This window comes from Pleurodeles waltl, chromosome 12 (assembly GCF_031143425.1).
Source record: "Pleurodeles waltl isolate 20211129_DDA chromosome 12, aPleWal1.hap1.20221129, whole genome shotgun sequence".
Lineage (NCBI taxonomy): Eukaryota > Metazoa > Chordata > Amphibia > Caudata > Salamandridae > Pleurodeles > Pleurodeles waltl.
The window spans coordinates 626,012,907-626,034,931 of NC_090451.1; the positions used below are offsets into that span (position 1 = coordinate 626,012,907).

The following is a 22,025-nucleotide window of genomic DNA, read 5'->3' on the forward strand; positions in this document are numbered from 1 at the left end:
GGAGGGAGTCGATGGCGAGGGGGGGTGATGAGGTTGGCGATGGTGTCGCAGAAGGCTGGGTGTGGTCCCGGGAGTCTGTATGCATTGTGGTGTTAGCATCGGTCTGGAGTCGGAAATTGAGGTGCTCCATGAGGGGCCTTGGGTCGTCATCTGTGATGGTGCATTGGATGGTTTCCTTGAAGATGATGGTGATGCCCCTGTCATTTTTGTTGGTGCGGTCTCTGTATTTCATCTTGTAGCCGTTAGGGGTGGCTGTGGCAATGTCAGGGTTTGAGGAGGGTGTTAGCCGTCTTTCCGTGATGAAGGCAACGTCTGGGTTCTGGGTGGTGCTGGTGTCCCAGATTTCCGTGGCGTGTTTGCATGAGGAGCGGGCATTTAGCAGGATGCACGGAAGTGGTGCTTGGTTGTTTGTAGTCTTCTGTGTGGGTGCAGTGCGGGTATTACTATGCGTAGGTGGTCCCGCATTGCAGGAGAAACGGCAGTGTAGGCAGGTAAAGGTTTCTTTGGTTGAGCATGGGGAGGCCGTGAAGGAGCTCTTGATGGGGTGTCTGATGTTGAGGGCCTGGAGCTCCTTGGTGGTGTAGGGGTGAGGGGTGGGAGGACCAGGGGTCCTGGCCCTGGGCGTGGTCCAGGTGCAGACGAGCACAGACAGGCTTGCTGTTGGCGCACCGGTGGCATGGTCGCTGTGTGACTGTGCTGTGGCCGCCATCATATGTCCTGGGAGGTGGAAGGTCCGGAGTGGAGGCGGGATGGAGTTAATGGCAGTGGCGCGAAGAAGGCATCGGCAGGGGCGTGAGCAGATACAGTCAGGCTCAGCAATGCGGGCAGAGCTGATGCACTCAGGGTCAGGAATGCGTGCCAAGCTTTCGCAATCATGCTCAGGCATGCGGGCAGAGCTGTGGGTGGCAGGCAGGAGGACCGTGGAGTGGCTGGGGAGCTGTGACTGGCTCAATGGGTCAGGCACTTCTCACCCGGACCACGCTGCAGCCTTCATTGTATGTCCTGGTATGTGGGAGGCGTTGGGGTGAGAGGTTGGATGGCGGGAGCGGCAGTGGCACAAAGGAGGCATCGGCAGGGGCTTGAGCAGACGCAGTTAGGCTCAGGAATGGTGGCGAAGCTGTCGCAATCAGGCTCAGGAATGTTGGCGGAATGTTGCAATAAGGATCAGGAATGCAGGCAAAGCTGCTGCAATCAGGCTCAGGAATGCGGGCAGAGCTATAGCAATCAGGCTCAGGAATGGTGTCAGAGCTGTGGACGGACCGTAGGAGGGACGTGGAGCGGCTGGGGAGCTGTGACTGGCCCAATGGGTCAAGGGAAGCTTTAGATTACCTTTTATGCTAAGAAATGTTAGATTACCTTTTGGAGGGTCTCACTTTCACTCCTCTCAACCCTGAAAATTTGGTCACCTCAAATGTGTTGGGTGCAATCTTGGGCCCTTTTCAGATTGACAATGTGTGATTTCCAGTTTCTCCTTTCTTTTACATAAATAGGTTGGAGTAGAAGACAATCTTACTATCCATGAAAGCCTTCCTAGCCTCCATGTGTTGCAAGAGAATTTTAATCAACATAGGCAACACTTTATCCATGTTCTATATCACTAAGCCTGGATGACCTACTCTCATTAGCTCTGTCGTCTTGCAGTCAGCCTCTGGTTTATTCGCTTGGTATAAAACTGCCAGCCGCCCTTCTAGTAGACTCATTCAAAACTCAGACAGACTTATAGAGCAGACCAACTTTTACTTAGGCTGCCGTGATCACTTTATGTTTTTGTACCTATATTACAGCTGTAATTCATTCTTGCTATCCAATTTGCTGTAGAGCAATGACCATCTGAATATGCATGTGTGTTAATGTGTGTTCAGGGGTGTGTGGTTAGAGTGAGAGACAAGAGCAAAGGAGGAGGACAGAGCAGTAAGGGTGTGCGAAGTTGGAATCTTTTTCGATGACAAACTTTGCAAAATTTTCTTCAAAATTTTGCAAGTTGTGCAGGTTTTGTAATGGCTGTCAATATTAAATTGCTAGTTAAAAAACTAAAAGGCTCAGTGACGTTTATAAAACTTTACAAGCTTCACAACTTCTGTAAACTTGGCGGGCAAAACTTCAAGTTTCGCCACCACAGAAGAGGAAGTAATCTAGTGGAAATGGGAAATGGCGGTGTTTAGGGTGTTACAGCCCCCTAATAAAAAAAAATTCTGATAAACAGTTGGTACAAGTGCTTTCATTTGGGTATGGTGAGATGCCTGTGAGATTTCAAGAGGGATTTTTACATATTCACAGACGCAGTCACACTCTCTCTCTCTCTCCCACGCTGCCTTGAAAGTCTTCAAAAATGTTGGTTATGTCACCAATTATTGTGTTTTTTCTCACTTACTACCCCTACCAATCCACATTCCTCTCCCTTTCCACTGCCCCTCAAGCTCCTCTCATAGGCCCTGCTTGTTCTATTTTATTTTGTTGTATTTAATCAGCGGTGAATGTTGAAAAACTGAAGCTCACACCCCCCAATCTTACTGACCAAGCTACGCCCCTGAAGTCATCCTGACTGAATATTCTTTCAGTTTGTTTTCTTTTTGGAACAGTGTGTAACCTCTGATTTTTAGCACATGTTGGTTCCAACACAAATATCTCACAAGTCTGACACATAGATCTCATCTTTGATTTAGAAAAGACAAAAAACATTTAGAACACACATGGTTTTCTTCTTTTTAATAAAAAATAAAATGTGTGAATACAGCTTCATCGATTTAAAAGCTTACATTTTTTTGCTCCATGTTCTTTTTTTTTTTACAAATAAAACTTTAGACAACAAAAATGGACAGATTTGCTTCACAGTGCTTAAAACCAAACGCAGGAACGATATAAAGCTTTCATTTCATAGCCCCGAATACTGAATAAAACAAGCATCTCGTCATCATAGCCACAACAGTTCACACATACGTACAAAGGGTAAGGAATAAAAAAACATATATTCTGACTCTCAAAGATTTGATTGTAAGTGTGGCTTTCTTTTGACTTACTCTGGAATTTCCTGGAGTAAGTCTCAGTTACTCTTATGAAAATAAAAGTTTTGTGAATCTGGCTTCATGTGTTACATTCTTAGGGCCAGGTGCAACAAAACCCTGTGGGGCTACCAAATATTTAATATTACTGTAATAGTGCTTAATAAATCCATGTTGTAGAGTCTACGCCCACACAAGTCTAAGCTGCGTGACGGAGACACTCTGAAATTGATGAACTTGTCTTACATCAAATGGTGTCTGAAGTTGGTGAGCTGTTACTCTTATGTAAATTGCCATCTACTTATACATTAAAATGTCTGTATTTTCAGCTGTTCCCTGTATTTGAAGACTAGATTTTTCCTTACCCAGTAGTGGTTCAAAAAGGAATGCGTTCCATTTTTGGCATTTAGGTTCACATTGCTACTGTATGCATTTCACCTATGCTGTTGTGTCGCTTTTCCTGGTGATAAGGACATTTTAATAGTACCTAATAGACGGTGACTTGTGAAAGCACCTAACCCCAAGATCATTATTTGACTTAAAGGTGCTACTTGGTGTGGACATCCAAAGAGGACATAGAAACAGGCAGAGAGAGACAGTGCATCGCCAGTATCTGGGAAGTAGGGGTTTGGTACCTTGAACAGAATGTTGACATCACTTACCTCTCATTTCACCAGGTGGTATGGGTTGATGGACCAGTCATGATTATCTCAGCCAGTGACTGGTATGACGGGCTGGGGACATGTTTGGATAAGCTTCATTGGTGCCTAGGATTGCCAGATCCCACCATATCTGCATCACTCCATACTTCCAGGTCTGGGCTTTCCTTTTGCTAATCATTGTTTCCTGGTTTGTCAGTCCAGTTGGTTCAACTGAAGTGCATCAAGGCTGTAGTTCCTTTATTAGGTTGTTTAATGAAGATCCAGTCCTCCAGACTAGGTGACCAGCAGATATGGAGTCTCCTGCACCCCTTCCAAAGACCTCACCCTTCTCACTTTCATGAGGTATACAAGGGCAGCCTCTGCTATGAAAGTATACCTATTTATTCTCTTTATAATGGCCTCTGAGTTTGCTGACATGTTCACTTTCACTTAATCTATTATGATCTCTATAGCTTCTCTTGCAAACAGAACATTTGAGGAATCACATTTGTTGCTGCTACTTGGAAGGGTGGTGGTCACAAGCATCACCGTGGTGTGTGAGAGACTTACCCTGCCTAAAACCCATGTTTTGGGGTGTGAGGATTGGGGGTCCAATGCCTTAATGGAACTGCATGGGAGTCAATGTGAGCATTGCTTTGGGTGGCATAGCTGGAATGCTACAAAATTGCAAACATACACCAATAGGAGCAGGCATTCGTAGCAGGGAAATAACTCCCTGTAATAAGAGGAGTTGCATGTTGGACTGTTGTTCACTAGGCAAAAACATTTATCAAGCATCAGGATGGGATATCTGGGTAACCTATGTATGCATGTGGATACCAAATACAATACTTTAGCTCGTTTTTTGGGCAACTGATGAATTTCCACTTCACTGGAGCTCAACCAGATATCCGTATCCTGCTAACTAAAGGTGGAAGCTAAGAGATTTCCAATAAGTTGGGACCTTTGCAAAGAGGGACTAGAGAAGAAGAACACACATCTGCAACCACAGATTCTTATCTGTTGTCTTGCACATTTGTCACCTTGTTCATTGGTCCACTTTTGGGAGGATCCATATCACCACATCGTCTGGCTTGGGAGGGGATGGTGTCTTGCATGAATCCCATGTGGATCCCATGCCACCTTGGAGTCTGATGTTTCAAAATGCTGTATGTCCAAAGAACAGAAATTGGACATCCTAAGACCAAGAAGCACAAGTATGGCCCTTAAAAGGATGTGGCCCCAATACACATTTTCCTACCTCTATTTGGTGTTTTGATATTTGTACATTCACTGTGTATTAGAGTATTGTTATTATGTCCGATACCCCTGGGGAAAGTGCACAATACAAAATGCTCTTCTGTATGTATACATTTATATGCTACATACTGTCAAAACACTTTAACGTGTTGTATCTCCACCCTTTCCCTTAGGTGGATCAGTTTGTGACAGTTAATGAAGGAGTTAGTTCTTTTGTGCCGGTGATTGCAAATGGTTGCCACCAATATTTATTTTCAGGGACTGGCGCTTATTTTCCATCAGACTATGACTGAGAGAAAGAGAGAGAAAGCTATAAAAGGGAGAAAGAATCTAGGAATCGATGGATAGAAGGGCGGTAACAAATGCAAAAGATGGGACAAATCAGAGCTGCAAGAGGAAGATAAAGGGACATCAGGTGTAGAATGTTGGAAGAAAGAGGACTGAGGTGGGATCAGGACTGGGCTGCCTTGGTATTCTACATCACCTGCATTTGTGAGTGCCCAAGCGGGCTCTTGGGAAACACTTTGTGTCCCTGCATGTACTTTGTTTGGTTTTTAAACTAAGCAGTGGATGTGGTTACAGATGAGAAATGTAACTGTAGCATGGAATGGCAAAAAGATCCTTGGCGATCATGTAAGGTGTTAATTTATCTTTGCATTATAGCACTTACAATTTTACTTTTTTCCATTGCAAACCAAGCCTCAGGCAGCTCTCAATATAAATCAAAGAGGTAACAAAAATGAAAACTAGTGCAGCACCAGGACCACATGTGCAGTAAAAACTGAGCTGCGCCAGCAACAAGATACACAGTATGATTTCTCAGACCAACCTTTATTGGACTATCAAGAAATAACCGTAGAAACAAAAAATGTACTTCCCTAGAATACCTCGCAAAGTAAAGGCTTATAATGCAATCAGAATTTGGATTAGCGCATCTGACTGCCTAAAAATATATGACTTTTTCAACTGAGTCCCCCTTCTCATGATCTGCTTAGTAACTTTCTTTAATGACAATTCCGGAAACAACTATCACATGTAGCAGAACAACTATCACATGTAGAAAAACACACCTTACAGAGTTAGCAGCAACAATGGTTTTTGCCTGATGCTTTTAAGTCAAAGAACAGGTCTTCTTGTTGTGACCTTTTAATGCTGGTTACAGTCAAGTAGGATACCTGTAAATTTACCCCTTAATTACATCTAATTCCATGCTACCTGCTACTGTCTTCACAGCACCAACCACGTTTGGTACTTCCTTATCCAGGAGTCCATTGTAGACAAGAGTCTCGTACTGTGTGTGAGTTGTAAGTAGTATTGTTGATTAATGGATGGTGTTTATGTTTGTTGATGTGGACTGAGGTCCAGGGAAGGTTTTTACTTAGTAACTAGGTTATTTTGCTAGGCATGTTCATTGTTTAAATTATGGTATCGGGCGGCCCTATGCAGCACTTATATCTGTCTGTTGGCTTACATGGACTGTGTTGAGTGGGAGGCATGAGTTCCGCTTGGAACCGGAATGTTACTCTGTAGGTACAGGGACAGACCGCCTTCTTTTTCTGGGCACTGATTCTTCAGGGGTATTGATCTGAATTATCGCACAGATGTGAACTTAACAATCTGCCTGGATGAAGTGCATTGATGTGTTTTTTTAAGACAATTTCATAAGATGAGATATTTAGATTTAATGAATAAATTCAGCCACCTGCCATACAGGTGTTTAAATCACCAGATCTGTTCCTAAATTGTCATTTCTTGGAAACACAATTAGGAGTCCAACTGACGTCCAAGTAGTCTGTGTTCCAGTTTAAAATAAAGTTAACTTTTAGTAGACATTGGCAACCACATTGGTAAGTTGAGTGACACTACATGAACAGCATAACATAACTAGAGCCAAGGAAAAATTATTCATAAAATACAATCTGCCCAGAGATTGAGCAGTGCAGACATAAATTAGGGAAGCCACATGCTCTCATCGCTGTCCCCGTAGAACAGCTCTATACTGTGGTTTGCAAACCTACACCCAACACACTTCCACTTTCTAAAGACAATCATTCTGTTGAGATTTTTTTTTTTTGCCAACCCCTTTCAAACTGGAGATAAAAGGTTCTTATTTAAAACTCTGATAACAAGATGACATACAGGTCAATTCCAAAAAGTAACATTGTTTACAGACTGTCTTCCTACAATAACACTGATAATGTGCAGTAATAATTTGTTGTTAAACTGAATTAGGGTCAACATGCCCATTTGCAAATTGGCAGATTTCCCTACAGTTTGTCAATACTGATAAGTCGTGGCAGAGTCATTCCCATCACAATCACTCTGATCTCCTCATAGCTGTGGCTCAACCATAATGACCTTTAATTGGTGACAATCTCCAGAATTGTTGATTGGCCAATCAGCCTCTCAGTGGCGATGCCTCATTTGAGTTTGTGAGGGTAACCGTTGTTTCTTATAGTTGATGATAGGTAAGCATAGGCAACCTAAATACTGTCTTTCAACATTCAACCTTGTTTGTAACATTAGTTCCAAAAGTCCTAAAATTCAGGGTTCAGAGGCTTCCAGCTGGAGAAGCTCTGCATAATGTAGAGACTCCTATTTTAACAAAAGTAATCGCCCACTGCTATTTGATGCTGGCCCTACCCTGCAAACAGTACTGCCCAAGGTCAGCAGTTCCATAATGTTGGGAAACAACTGCAGTCTTCATGTTTGTAAAATTGACTGAGCCAGGGTTGACAACAGAATTTGGCATTTTAGTCAGTGTTGGCACTCTGTCAAACTCCTCTCCCACTACAGATCAGCCAACTACAGAGAACGGTCACAAGCGAGAGAGCCTTCCACATGCCCTCCAAAAGGTAATTCATATTGTGCTTTGAAGGATGCAAACTTTCTTCTCCCCCAACATTGTTCCAGAAAATTGCACTTGAACACACAACATATTCCAAAAGGATTCTTCCATTTTGAGTTGGGATTGAAATGGATCCACACTTGAAAACATCAGGCTGGCTTCAAGCAAATCATGTTGTGCATTTCAAAACACAGACGAACACAGATTTCAAGGTGACATGACCTTATCATTAAGGGAAAGCCAGATCGTTCTTAAATGTTAGCATAGTCTCTTGAAGCATCTCCATTTGAAGCAAACAAAGGCACACAATTGTTCTCCATGTCCTTCTTCTCACTCTCCATTGGAACGCAACAGGACTCAACATTATCTGCGCTTTCCGGGCAGGTGCCACCCTTATGTTGAAAATTGTCCATTTTGTGGTCACTCTTTAGTGGGGTCTTCTCCTGCGGCTTCTCTCTGCTGCCGTTCTTTGTAATTTCTGGGGTACTGCAACCCTGAACTTTGCTCTTGGATCTCCTTCTTTCACAGTAGTAATATAGTCCCAAGACAAGGATCCCAACTAATGTCAAACTCAGCATAACAGTCACGGCAACAAATTGTGCCCAGTAGTTGCTTATAGGAGACCTCCAGTCCGTTTCTTGGTTACTGACGTTACCATCACCCAGTTGACCAGACTTGTCTTCACGACCCAGCTGCTTAGCTCCATTCACATCCATGATCATGTAACGAGCTACTTGATAAAGGAACCCGTTCTCACTCGCCCAACACTCATATAGACCCAGCGTTTTCTCATTTACAACTGTAACCAGATATTCTCCGGAGATGATAGGCTGCACCTGGGATACGCCGTTGATGTGCTGAGTCCAGCTGTAGTTTGCAACAGAAGACACATGAGGACATCGTAGCTGTAGTACAGAGTTCATTTTGACTGTAATATTTTCATCTGCAAGAAGGTGTCAAGAACAAATGTTAATTTTGAATGGCTTAAGACAAAATCCTACTTAGTTTGAGCAACAAATACATATATGATAACAACATTTGTATAGAGAGCTTTGGCCATTTACATGGCCTTGAATTGTTAAAGCAAGAAACTGTGTTTTCCATATTGAAGTACATGCTATTAAATCCATTTTGAATACAAGTAATTTCTACCAATTAATGTCACTCTGGAAAAAAGAGTGGGATGCAATAAATTTGGTACACATTAAATCAGATTTATCCAGAGACCTCAAACAAGCACTCACACCCATATTAATTTCACTTTCACCTGGGTTTGAAAATGACCACCCTGGGTCTACATTAATCTTTACTAAATACCATACTTCACTGACAAAACAAAACTTACAATGACTGTGCTTACCATTTTCCTGCCTCTCTGTAACAGGGAGCTCCATATTTTATGTGTTAAAATTGTACAGAAGAACAAGTTGATCCCACAAGCAACAGTCAAGTTTCACTACTAACAAGGTGAGAGATTCACTGGCTTCTGGCCACTTGTTTTGAAATGGGATATTTCTCAATCAAGCATTATGGGAAGGGTGCTATCCACGGCAAGGAAAAGTTTGCTATTGTGCGAGACAGGCACTCCTGATTCAATACCAATCCTTGTTGAGCACTTTGAGAGATGAATGACAAGAATACTGTTTCAAAGATATTGAGTTGCCTGAATTTCATGTAAAAATATTGTCAGCACAAAAATATAAAAAATAGAATATAAAGAGTGAGAATATAATTTTTCATGTATATAACAAATTTTTCAACTATCAATGCATGTAATATTGTTTACTTTAATGTAGTTGTATTAAAGATTGTTTTTAAATTAATTTTATATATATTACTGCTTTATTAATTTTAGGCGGTATTATAAATGTAATTACGTTAAACTTTTTTCGTATAGTGTATAATTTCTAATATGTAGTATTTATAATTTAGTAGCAGATTAATAGTAAAAATAAAATTATGTTAAATTAATTATTTATGTGGATTAAATATTGTAAATTATTTATACAAACTATTTAATTTATTAATTGGTATTTTAATCTTTTAAGTTTAAGATTTTAATGCATAACTTTATCTTTGAATAAGTTAAATACTAATTTATGATTTAGTAATGAGTTGTAGGTTTTGTAGGGGAATAGGGTGGAAAGTTATTAATGATACATTTGTGTTTTTTATTAACTGACCAAAATAAAAATTTAATTGGTAAGTAATTAAGGACAGTATTTAATTATTAATTGTTATTCTAATTAAGTTGTTTTTGGGTTTTGTAATGAAAATGTCACTTACCCAGTGTACATCTGTTCGTGGCATCAGTCGCAGTAGATTCGCATGTTCTGCAATAGCTCGCCATCTGGTGTTGGGCCGGAGTGTTACAAGTTGTTTTTCTTCGAAGAAGTCTTTCGAGTCACGGGACCGAGTGACTCCTCCTTTTGTCTCCATTGCGCATGGGCGTCGACTCCATCCTCGATTGTTTTTCCCCGCAGAGGGTGAGGTAGGAGTTGAATTGTAGTAATAGTGCCCATGCAATGGAGTGACTAAGTATGCACTTATTTAAGGTTGAGATGATACATATATAAATAATTGAAGGTAACTTCCAAACTGCTACAGGCTCCCGGGGAGGCGGGTGGGCACATGCGAATCTACTGCGACTGATGCCACGAACAGATGTACACTGGGTAAGTGACATTTTCAGTTCGATGGCATCTGTCGCTGTAGATACGCATGTTCTGCAATAGACTAGTAAGCAGTTATTTCCCCAAAAGCGGTGGATCAGCCTGTAGGAGTGGAAGTAGTCTGAAATAATGTCCTTAATACAGCTTGACCTACTGTGGCTTGTTGTGCGGATAACACGTCTACACAGTAGTGCTTGGTGAATGTGTGAGGCGTAGACCATGTGGCTGCCTTACATATTTCTTGCATTGGGATGTTTCCTAGAAAGGCCATGGTAGCACCTTTCTTTCTGGTTGAGTGTGCCCTTGGTGTAATGGGCAGCTGTCGTTTAGCTTTAAGGTAGCAGATTTGGATGCATTTAACTATCCATCTGGCTATACCTTGTTTTGAAATTGGGTTTCCTGCATGAGGTTTTTGAAATGCAATAAAGAGTTGTTTAGTCTTTCTGATGTTCTTTGTTCTGTCAATGTAATACATTAATGCTCTTTTGACATCTAATGTATGTAGTGCCCTTTCAGCTACGGTATCTGGCTGTGGAAAGAACACCGGAAGTTCCACTGTTTGATTTAGATGGAACGGTGAAATAACCTTTGGCAAAAATTTAGGATTGGTCCTTAGGACGACTTTATTTTTGTGTAGTTGTATAAAAGGTTCCTGTATAGTAAACGCCTGAATCTCGCTTACTCTTCTCAGGGAAGTAATGGCGATGAGAAATGCCACCTTCCAGGTTAGGAACTGTATGTCGCAGGAGTGCATGGGTTCAAAAGGTGGACCCATAAGTTTAGTTAGGACAACGTTTAGGTTCCATGAAGGAACAGGTAGTGTTCTTGGTGGTATAATTCTCCTAAGGCCCTCCATGAATGCTTTAATGACTGGTATTTTATATAGGGAAGTTGAATAGGTAGTCTGCAGGTATGCAGATATTGCTGCAAGGTGAATCTTAATGGAAGAGAAAGCTAGGTTAGATTTTTGTAAGTGAAGCAAGTAACCCACTACATGTTCTGGAGTTGTGTGTAATGGTTGTATTTGATTAATATGGCAGTAGCAAACAAACCTCTTCCATTTACTTGCATAGCAGTGCCTGGTGGATGGCCTTCTTGCTTGTTTTATGACTTCCATACATTCTTGGGTAAGTTGTAAGTGCCCGAATTCTAGGATTTCAGGAGCCAGATTGCTAGATTCAGCGATGCTGGATCTGGGTGTCTGATCTTTTGGTTGTGCTGTGTCAACAGATCTGGCCTGTTGGGCAATTTGATGCAGGGTACCACTGATAGGTCTAGCAGCGTTGTGTACCAGGGTTGCCTTGCCCAAGTTGGTGCTATCAATATGAGTTTGAGTTTGCTTTGACTGAGTTTGTTTACCAGGTAAGGAAGGAGAGGGAGAGGAGGAAAAGCGTAAGCAAATATCCCTGACCAGTTCATCCATAGGGCATTGCCTTGGGATTGTTTGTGTGGGTATCTGGATGCGAAGTTTTGGCATTTTGCGTTCTCCCTTGTCGCAAACAAGTCTATCTGAGGTGTTCCCCAGAGTTTGAAATAAGTGTTCAGTATTTGGGGGTGAATTTCCCATTCGTGGACCTGTTGGTGATCTCGAGAGAGATTGTCTGCGAGTTGATTTTGTATCCCTGGTATAAACTGTGCAATTAGGCGAATTTGGTTGTGAATTGCCCAATGCCAAATTTTTTGTGCTAACATGCTTAACTGCGTGGAGTGCGTCCCTCCCTGCTTGTTTAGATAATACATTGTTGTCATGTTGTCTGTTTTGACGAGAATGTATTTGTGAACTATTATTGGTTGGAAAGCTTTTAGTGCTTGAAAAACTGCAAGAAGTTCTAGGTGATTGATATGCAGTTTTGTTTGATGTACGTTCCATTGTCCTTGTATGCTGTGTTGATCGAGGTGTGCTCCCCACCCTGTCATGGAAGCATCTGTTGTTATTACGTATTGTGGCACTGGGTCTTGGAAAGGCCGCCCCTTGTTTAAATTTATGTTGTTCCACCACAGAAGCGAGAGGTAAGTTTGGCGGTCTATTAACACCAGATCTAGAAGGTGACCCTGTGCTTGAGACCACTGTGATGCTAGGCATTGTTGTAAGGGCCTCATGTGCAGTCTTGCGTTTGGGACAATGGCTATGCATGATGACATCATGCCTAGGAGTTGTAATACCATCTTTGCTTGTATCTTTTGTGTTGGATACATGCGTTGTATGATGGTGTTGAAATTTTGAATTCTTTGTGGACTTGGAGTGGCTACTCCTTTTGATGTGTCTATTATGGCTCCCAGGTATTGTTGTACCTTGCGTGGCCGAATTTTGGATTTTGTGAAATTGACGGTGAACCCTAGTTTGAAGAGGGTTTGTATGATATGATTTGTGTGATTTGAGCACTCTATTAACGAATGGGCCTTGATTAGCCAGTCGTCTAGATATGGGAACACATGTATTTGCTGCCTTCTGATGTGTGCAGCGACTACCGCTAGACATTTGGTAAAGACTCTTGGTGCGGTTGTTAATCCGAAAGGCAGTACCTTGAATTGGTAATGTATTCCTTTGAATACAAACCTTAGGTATTTCCTGTGCGATGGGTGAATTGGTATATGGAAATAAGCATCCTTGAGGTCTAAAGTTGCCATGTAGTCGTGCAGCTTTAGCAATGGCAATACTTCTTGTAGTGTGACCATGTGGAAGTGGTCTGATTTGATGAAAGTGTTGACTACTCTGAGGTCTAGGATTGGTCTCAGTGTTTTGTCCTTCTTTGGTATCAGAAAGTACAGTGAGTAAACTCCTGTGTTTATTTGTGTGTTTGGCACTAATTCGATTGCATTCTTTTGCAATAGTGCCTGCACTTCTATCTCTAGGAGATTGGAATGGTGTGTTGTTAAATTTTGTGCTTTTGGTGGTATGTTTGGAGGGAACTGTAGAAATTCTATGCAGTAACCATGTTGGATAATTGCTAGAACCCAAGTGTCTGTAGTGATTTTCTCCCATGCTCTGTAATAATGACCTATTCGTCCCCCCACTGGTGTTGTGTGGAGGGGGTGAGTGACATGTGAGTCACTGTTTAGTAGTAGGGGTTTTGGGGCTTTGGAATCTTCCTCTATTTCTAGGGAATTGCCCTCCTCTATATTGTCCCCGAAAACCTCCTCTATACTGTCCTTGGTAACTGGACGGTGTGGCTTGTGAGGTGCTGGCTTGTGTGCTTTGACCCCGAAACCCCCCTCGAAAGGGCGTTTTACGGAATGAGCTGTAATTCCCTCTGCTCTGCGGGGAGTAGAGTGCGCCCATGGCTTTGGCAGTGTCCGTATCTTTTTTGAGTTTCTCAATCGCTGTGTCCACTTCTGGACCGAACAGTTCTTTTTCATTAAAAGGCATATTGAGAACTGCTTGTTGAATCTCTGGTTTAAATCCAGACGTTCGGAGCCATGCATGCCTTCTGATAGTTACAGATGTATTAATTGTCCGTGCAGCTGTATCTGCAGCGTCCATGGAGGAGCGGATCTGGTTGTTGGAGATGGCCTGTCCCTCCTCAACCACTTGTTTTGCCCTATTTTGGAAGTCTTTGGGCAGATGTTCAATGAGATGTTGCATCTCGTCCCAGTGGGCTCTGTCATAGCGCGCAAGTAGTGCCTGGGAGTTCGCGATGCGCCACTGGTTTGCAGCTTGTGCTGCGACTCTTTTACCAGCTGCATCAAACTTGCGGCTTTCTTTATCTGGGGGTGGTGCATCTCCAGATGTGTGAGAGTTGGCCCTTTTCCTAGCTGCTCCTACAACAACAGAGTCTGGTGGCAGCTGTGTTGTGATGAAAGCCGGGTCTGTAGGAGGCGGCTTATACTTTTTTTCCACCCTTGGTGTGATTGCCCTACTTTTGACCGGGTCCTTAAATATGTCTTTTGCGTGCCGGAGCATACCAGGGAGCATAGGCAGGCTTTGGTAGGAGCTGTGGGTGGAGGAGAGTGTGTTGAACAAGAAATCATCCTCGACCTGTTCTGAGTGGAGGCTTACGTTGTGAAATTGTGCTGCTCTAGCCACCACCTGAGAGTACGCGGTGCTGTCTTCTGGTGGAGATGGTTTTGTAGGGTATGCCTCTGGGCTGTTATCTGACACTGGGGCGTCGTATAGGTCCCATGCGTCCTGGTCTTGGTCACCCTGGCTCATGGTGGTGTGAGCTGGGGAGTGTGATGGCGTTTGTGCTGGTGAAACGTTAATCACGGGCGGAGGAGAGGGTGGTGGTGTAACTCTTTTCACCACTTTTGGTTGTGGTGCTTGTTCCGTCTGGAACTCCAACCTTCTCTTTCTCCTAATGGGGGGAAGGGTGCTTATTTTTCCTGTCCCCTGCTGAATGAAGATACGCTTTTGCGTATGGTCCGCATCAGTTGCTTGTAGCTCTTCCTCAAACCTATGCTTCTGCATTTGGGAGGTTAGCGAGTGCTCTTCTGTATAAGAGCCTGAAGCTGGGTCGCTTGCAGTTTGTTTCGGCGTCGAAACTTTGTCTGCGTGTTTTTTCGGCTTCGAGGTGACTTTTTTCCTTTTCGGGGCCGAAACCTCTCGGCGTCGATCTGTTTCGGTGCCGCTGTCTCGGCGTCGAGCCGTGTCCACACCGGCATCTCGGTGTCGAGGCTTGTCTCCAGCACTTTCTCGGTCCCGAGAAGGCTGCGTGCCGGTGTCTCGACCGGAGTCGGACGATCTCGGCACTGTTTGGGCCTTTTTCGGTGCCGACGGTCGGTCACCGATTTTATGGGTTGAGCCATGGCCTGGTGGCAGTGGCGTCCCCTGGGCCTTGTAAATGTTTCTTTGTGTGGTTTTCGACGTCTTACTCACGGTTTGTGTATCGTCGAATCCTTCGGAGTCTGAGTCTTGGATCGAGAAGGTACCTTCCTCTTCCTGTTCCTCGAACTCCCGTCGGGCTGTCGGTGCGGACGCCATTTGAAGTCTTCTGGCTCGACGGTCTCGGAGTGTTTTTCGGGACCGGAACGCACGACAGGCCTCGCAGGTGTCTTCGCTGTGCTCAGGTGACAGGCACAGGTTGCAGACCAAGTGTTGGTCTGTGTAGGGGTATTTATTGTGGCATTTGGGGCAGAAACGGAACGGGGTCCGTTCCATCGGCGTTCTTCAGCACGCGGTCGGGCCGACCAGGCCCCGACGGAGGATCGAAAAATTACCCCGAAGGGCACCGGAGCTCTTCGATCTTCGATGCGGTGTTGAATGTAAGTATGCCGATCCCGAACGCAACAATACCGACGAAAATCTTCCGAAATTAACTATTTTTTCTGTTCCGAAACTCGGAGCGACAGGAACACGTCCGAACCCGATGGCGGAAAAAAAACAATCGAGGATGGAGTCGACGCCCATGCGCAATGGAGACAAAAGGAGGAGTCACTCGGTCCCGTGACTCGAAAGACTTCTTCGAAGAAAAACAACTTGTAACACTCCGGCCCAACACCAGATGGCGAGCTATTGCAGAACATGCGTATCTACAGCGACAGATGCCATCGAACTGTATATTTTATTTTTCTATACTTAAATTGACAGACCTACCTCCTTAACAAATATTCGTCTTGCAATGCCAATACCTTCCAACTGAAAGGTAGTATTGGAGCAGCAGTGCATAATCTTGCGCCCTCAGCTCTGACTAGTTCCTAGATAAAATTCCTAACTACTAACACACCTGAGCTTAAGGCATGCCTGCTCAGAGTTGCTATCCATGAAGAAGCAAGTGATCAAAAGGAGTAATTTGGTTATTGAATTACAGTGCATTGTTGTTAGCTGCCCTAGAACCTTGGTGGTAAACTACAGTACCCACAGATGATACTGCCAAGGAACTATTATCTGCCTCAGGACCTCAGTAACAAACATCACACCTCTAACCTCTAAATGGTGGATAAATGATGAGTTTATTTAGATTGTGTGCCCTTTTTCCTCTAGCGTGGATTGTCTAGTTTCTTGCAACCTCCTGCCCTCTTCCAGCCTCACAACTGTTAAATATATTTAATCAAAAGGGAGCATTAGACATGATTGGATGGATTGGTTGGAGGTCGAGATTAATTAATATTGGCTGAGATTAAGTCAAGCAACCTAACTAATACTTCTTTGTTTTACTCAGTGCAACACCCTACGTGCCTCAGGTATGCCCAGAAGTGGGTCCCGTACTCATGGCCCTGTCTGCATGTCTGTGAGATGACATTGAAAGTAACACATGTATGCAGGACTCACCTTTCACCAGCCCTGTGTTTTGCAAGGAAGGTTGTCTAATGGACTTTCCTCTCTTTGGGATGCAGGTCTCATTGGGATTTCCAGCTTCAATGTCTTGCAAAAGAAAGGGTCTAAGAAGAAAAAACAAATGTAGTTCTCACCTTTGAGCAAAGAACAGCTACTTTTTTTAAAGAGCTGCAGATAAACTGACTTGGCTATATGTTTCCACATTTACAACGTCAATCATCATAACAAGTAATCATCATCAAACATCATAAATTAATCTTTAATTATCTGGGTAGGAATAAATTCTGAGAAGTGAACTCTTGGTTCGACTAGTTAAACTTACAGGAAGCTACCCCTCAGTGGAGCACGATGGGCTCATTTCTGAATTCTAGAAAAAGCAAGGCACCTCCAGTTACATGGTTGACTTGCATGCATGCAACCAGGTACCTGATTGTGGACAAGGGAAGCTGCAATTTTTGGGAAGACAAGAATTGTAACTGATAGCACATTACCTTTGAAAAGGTGGTAAGGTCAGTGCAAAGACAGTCATGTGTCAGGAAAAAGTTACAGAGCTTTGTGTTACCATAATATTAACATGTTGAGATTTTTACCACCTATAACATTTTGATTTTAGGCCTGGTATATTTAACTCCTGTTGTGAAATCACATCCACAATTACATTGAAGCCAAGCATAGAAAAATATCTACGCAGATACATAAACATATAGGTAAATATACACACATTCAACCAATGTGTGCAGTTTTGAACTTTTCTAACAGCATACTAACATTAAAAAATTTATTTTTTTTATGTGGAAGTTCTATAAAGTGCTATCATCTATCAATTTTCCAAAATGTTTGAGGAAGCTTTATTGGAGGAAAGAAGCAATGTGTTCCTGGGTGTTCTCTTCTTTATCATGTATTATGTATTATTTGGTGGGGAAAGCTCCATGACAACATGATATAAAGCGTGTTCTTGTGCAAAAATAGTGAAAACGCTCTTATGCATCTTTTGTTGCTTGTACACTATGGAAAGAATTCATATCTTCTCCAGGGCATATCACATACACTTTATTACCAAGGCAAAAAGAGAGAAAACAAACTTAAAACAGTTTAACAGCTAATGTAGACCAAATAAACTATTAAAGTAAAAATAAAATCACAATTTTCTGTGCTTTCGTAATCCAGAGGTAGAACTGCAGTTACCATTTTACAAGCATTCCTTTGTAAGGATGGAATACATACAGTTCGCTGCGTGTTCGGATGTCTTTGCACAACAATCCCTTTGGATCCCAAGCGCAGTATGGGTCTCTGGCTAAGACGCAGTCAAAGCAGCTTCTGTAAACGGTGCAGTTTGCAAGCGGTACCTGCAGAAGGCCTTGTGAATATCCAACATACACTACTCCCTGCAAAGACAGGAAAATACATTTTTACAATGTGCATAAGAGTTAGATATCATCCCAAAAGCATCAAGGGGTGAACCCCAACTACAGAATGGTTCAGGAGGAGGCCGGCTTCAGTGTGAAGTCTTACCCATTTAAGAGTGCCCTGAGTCTCATCAAGTGATGATGTTAATAGAATCTGAGTTATCATAAGTTTCTGAAGGGTGGTTATTAAGTAGGTGTCTGATCTCCGTTACTTTAGTAATACTATCTGAGTGGGCACTGCATGACTACCTCTAAGCCAGAATTACCAATACAGAGGATAACACTACATCGCTTTTAGGTAAGTAAAACATTTAATTTATTTGAACTAAAATATCTGAGGGACAAGGGTAAATTTAATTGTATTTATATAAATATGGCTAGGGATACTTGTTTCACTTTCTGTAACTGAAACTAAGTGTGAGGTAATCTAATTTAATTTAATGTACATTAAATAGTGATAATAGACATGGTTACTCATTTCATTTTTACTTTAATTAAATGTTGGTGTTAGTTAATTAAATTAATTAAGAGTTGAAATTGGCACCTGGTTATGTGGTTACACTTTTATTTAAATGATTCCACATAAAAATAAAATTAGAGACATTGTTGCAGTTTGTATTAAGGTTAGGTTAAGGATAAATGTTTCAATTAATTTATAATTGACAAATGAATTAATGGGCAGGAGTAACGTTGCATAAATATTGTGTCAATGCTAGTAATACCATTTATATCCAATTTATTTGATTTAGGGGTAGGATTACAGTATGATTTACGATTAAGTTAATAAAAAAGTATATAAATAAATATAGATGTAAGGTTTGAGGTTGGCGAGTTTGGGTTTGTGAACGTACATACAAAAGGACCTTCATATAGTTGGTAATGAAGTTGAGGTGGTGAGATCAATATAATGGTATGACAATATACTAGATCTTATGGTTGTAATGTACAACCTAGGATGGGCTCCACATTTCTTTCCAGCAGAAGGAGGAAATGATGGCTTACACTGTTGTCTCTTGTATGGGGAAAGAATGATGGCTACTATAGTCTTTCCTTCCCACTGTACCACTACAGCAACCTCTTCAGCCACCCAAGGAGGCCTGTGGTACATGGACATATTATGCAAGAAACTGGCACTTATATGTCAAATTCAATGGGGATAGGACCGAGCATTTATGCTGCTGGGCATATTAGTGAAGTGTACAGTATATGCTTTACTGGACCTGTTTACTTTTCATTCCTGGTCATCTCAAATAGCAGCTGATGTTTTTGCACTTACCAAGTAACAGTATGACTGTAAGACAAAGGAGGCTATTGCCGGTCATCTGGGAACCAATAAGGTCTCTCTATGTCCTTCCTTTATACTAGCGTGGACACTTATTTAGGTTTTATTTGTGAGCTGTACAAGTACTTGGGTGCAATAACTGTCCCAAGGGACAGAAAAAGGCTTCCTTTATACAAACCACGCTACCAAAGCATCTACAAATGAAAAAAACAAACTACCAACATACAATTCTTGCATCTGGTTGGATTTACTGTTGTGGATGATCACTCTTTTAAATGTAATAATTATATCATGTTCTATGGAATTATAATCCTTCATGCATAATAACAAAGTACGTGTTCGTTCAGGGATGGATTGCATCAGTTGGCTTGTGGGAGTTCCTTAGTGGCGGAATTCAAGAGTTACAAGAACTATGGCTTCCGCCTGTTTCATAATATATTGACAGGAGCATTATTTTCAGTCCATTGTTGCTAAATACAGGTTCTAAGTATATTGCTCAATTGGCTCCTTAAGACAGCAAGCATTTGCAATGCAATGGGTCTTGCGTTTGCTCGAGTTAGAGCTATTAGCATTGTAAATTACTAACTGAACTTTTCTTGCCACACAAACTGAAAATAAAAAGTAAAACAATTGACATAAGCAAGCTGATTCAAAGCGCCGCTGTGAGCGTGAAGGAGACACACAAAAGGAAAAAGAAGTTTGCTCACAGTCACAGTTATAGGCAAATGTGCAATTATCCATGTAACAGGATCAGTGTCCAAGGCGGTAACAAAACTGCCCAAAGGAGGGACAAACATAAAGCAGTTACCAACAAAAAGAAAGGATTTGTGAAAGGCAAGTCCACGAATGAGTGATAGTGATAGGCGTGTGGTGGGTGTGGTTAAAAGCCCAGATACATACCAACACGTCAGAAAAGCAGTGCTTGAGCACTGCTATGCTCAAGCTAGAAATGGTAAAAGACTGGAGAAGGGCATTCGGATCGACTGGGATTTGGGAAGATGTTGTCAAAGGGGGATCCAGTTTATGGCTATCTAGCGTACAGGTTTTACTAGACTGTCAATATCATAACCAAATAATTCTGATAGACAATTAGTGACTGTAGACTACCAGTTTGAGGTGTAAGATAAATAGGGCTCCCTGTTTTCCGTTTTTACTGATTTTACAGATAAATACAGACATAAAACATTATGGGGGTCATTTACCGCCGTGCGGAAGACCGCCATTGGTGGCGGTTTGCCGCTCGGCCTATTATGACCGTTGGCAGCTCTCCGTCCTTTTACGGACAGAGAGCCGCCAACAGCCATACTGGCGGGAGGCGGGGAAGTGGAGGTTGCTCCACCTCCACCGCCACGCCAACAGAACACCGCCCAGCGAATCACGTCCTGTGATTCGCTGTGGCGGTGTTCTGTTGGCGTTGTGGTGTCGGCGGAGCTGCCCCCATGGCTCCAGTCCCCTCCCGGAGGATCTTTGGACCAGGTAAGTTGATCGTCCGTGAGGGGAGGGGGGGTGTTGTGTGGGTGCATGGGGGTGTACGTGTGTGTTTGTAGAGGAGGGGTGTGAGTGCATGTATGCCTGCGGGGGTGTTGTGTGTATGGGAATGAGTGCGTGTATGTCTGTGGGTATGTCTGTATAGATGTGTGCGTGTCTGTTTGAATGTGGGTGTGCGTGTATGACTGTGTGTGTGGATGTAGGCATGTATGTCAGCGTGTGTGCGTGTAAGTATGTAGGTGGTGCAGGTATGGGTGAAGTGATGTTGAGGGTCGGGGTGGGGAGGGGGGCCCTGCCACCTTTGGGGGGTGGTGGGGGGGTAGGGGAGGGAGTCGGGGTGGGGGTGAGGGAGACCCCTATCAGTGCCAGGGAAGGAATTCCCTGGCACGGATAGTGCCTACCGCCATGGATTTCATGGTGGTTCAAACCGCTGGAAATCCACGGCGGTAAGCCGGGTCCAAATACTGCCGGCGGTATAGTGACGACTGCCGGGCTGGAGACCCAAGTCTCCAGCCCGGCGGTCGTCTCCGCCCTGGCGGGCGGAACGGAGAACCGGCGGATGACCATGGCGGTAACCGCCATGATCATGATTCCACAAAGTAAGACCGCCGGTTCTCCGCCTTCCGCCAGGGTTGTAATGACCCCCTATGTTTCCTGTCTGTATTTATTTTAAAAGCAGAAAAAAACAGATAATTTGGCTTCTTTTGAGTGACTTTCCATGCTGAGATTAATGACTGTCAGACAAATAGCTGTACATATAGTCAGCATTGGGAGTTACAAAACTCAATGATTTGCTTAAATTACTGCATATCGCAACATGTACCTGTGTTAGTATTTTAACTGTTTAATGTGGAGTTACTATTTTATTATTTTTGGGAGAGTAATGTGCTAAAACCTGACAGGCACCAAAGTATGAGTGCGCGTTTATCCTTTAAATAAATGTGGAAATATACATGTTATCACCTCATCTGTTCACAAGACACAAAATAAATATGGATAAATACAAATAAAACAGCCAAAAAATAAATATGGATAAATACGGACCGAAATGTTCAAAAAAGAAATACCATAAAACAGGGAGCCCTAATGATAAATAACACTTGGGTTGTCTTTAGTTGTCATGCTCATCCTATTTTTATACATGTGGTATTTATTGTTATGATGATGATTCTTACTCATCGGTTCTGTAGAAGATAAAAATAATTTGATAAAATACAA

General features: G+C 42.7%; 1 protein-coding gene across 4 annotated transcripts in view; it reads right to left on the reverse strand.

Annotated features, from left to right (window-relative positions):
- Positions 1-2,691: 2,691 nt before the first annotated feature.
- Positions 2,692-22,025, reverse strand: part of SEMA4A (semaphorin 4A) — a 279,310-nt gene continuing 259,976 nt past the window's right edge. For all 4 annotated transcript variants that reach the window (XM_069218012.1, XM_069218011.1, XM_069218009.1 and 1 more), the window contains exons 13-15: positions 17,856-18,016; positions 16,626-16,735; positions 2,692-8,691 (exon numbers count right to left, since the gene is read on the reverse strand). In XM_069218012.1, the coding sequence (XP_069074113.1) occupies positions 8,000-8,691; positions 16,626-16,735; positions 17,856-18,016 (963 nt within the window). In that variant the 3' untranslated portion in view covers positions 2,692-7,999. The remainder of the gene's footprint in view (positions 8,692-16,625; positions 16,736-17,855; positions 18,017-22,025) is intronic.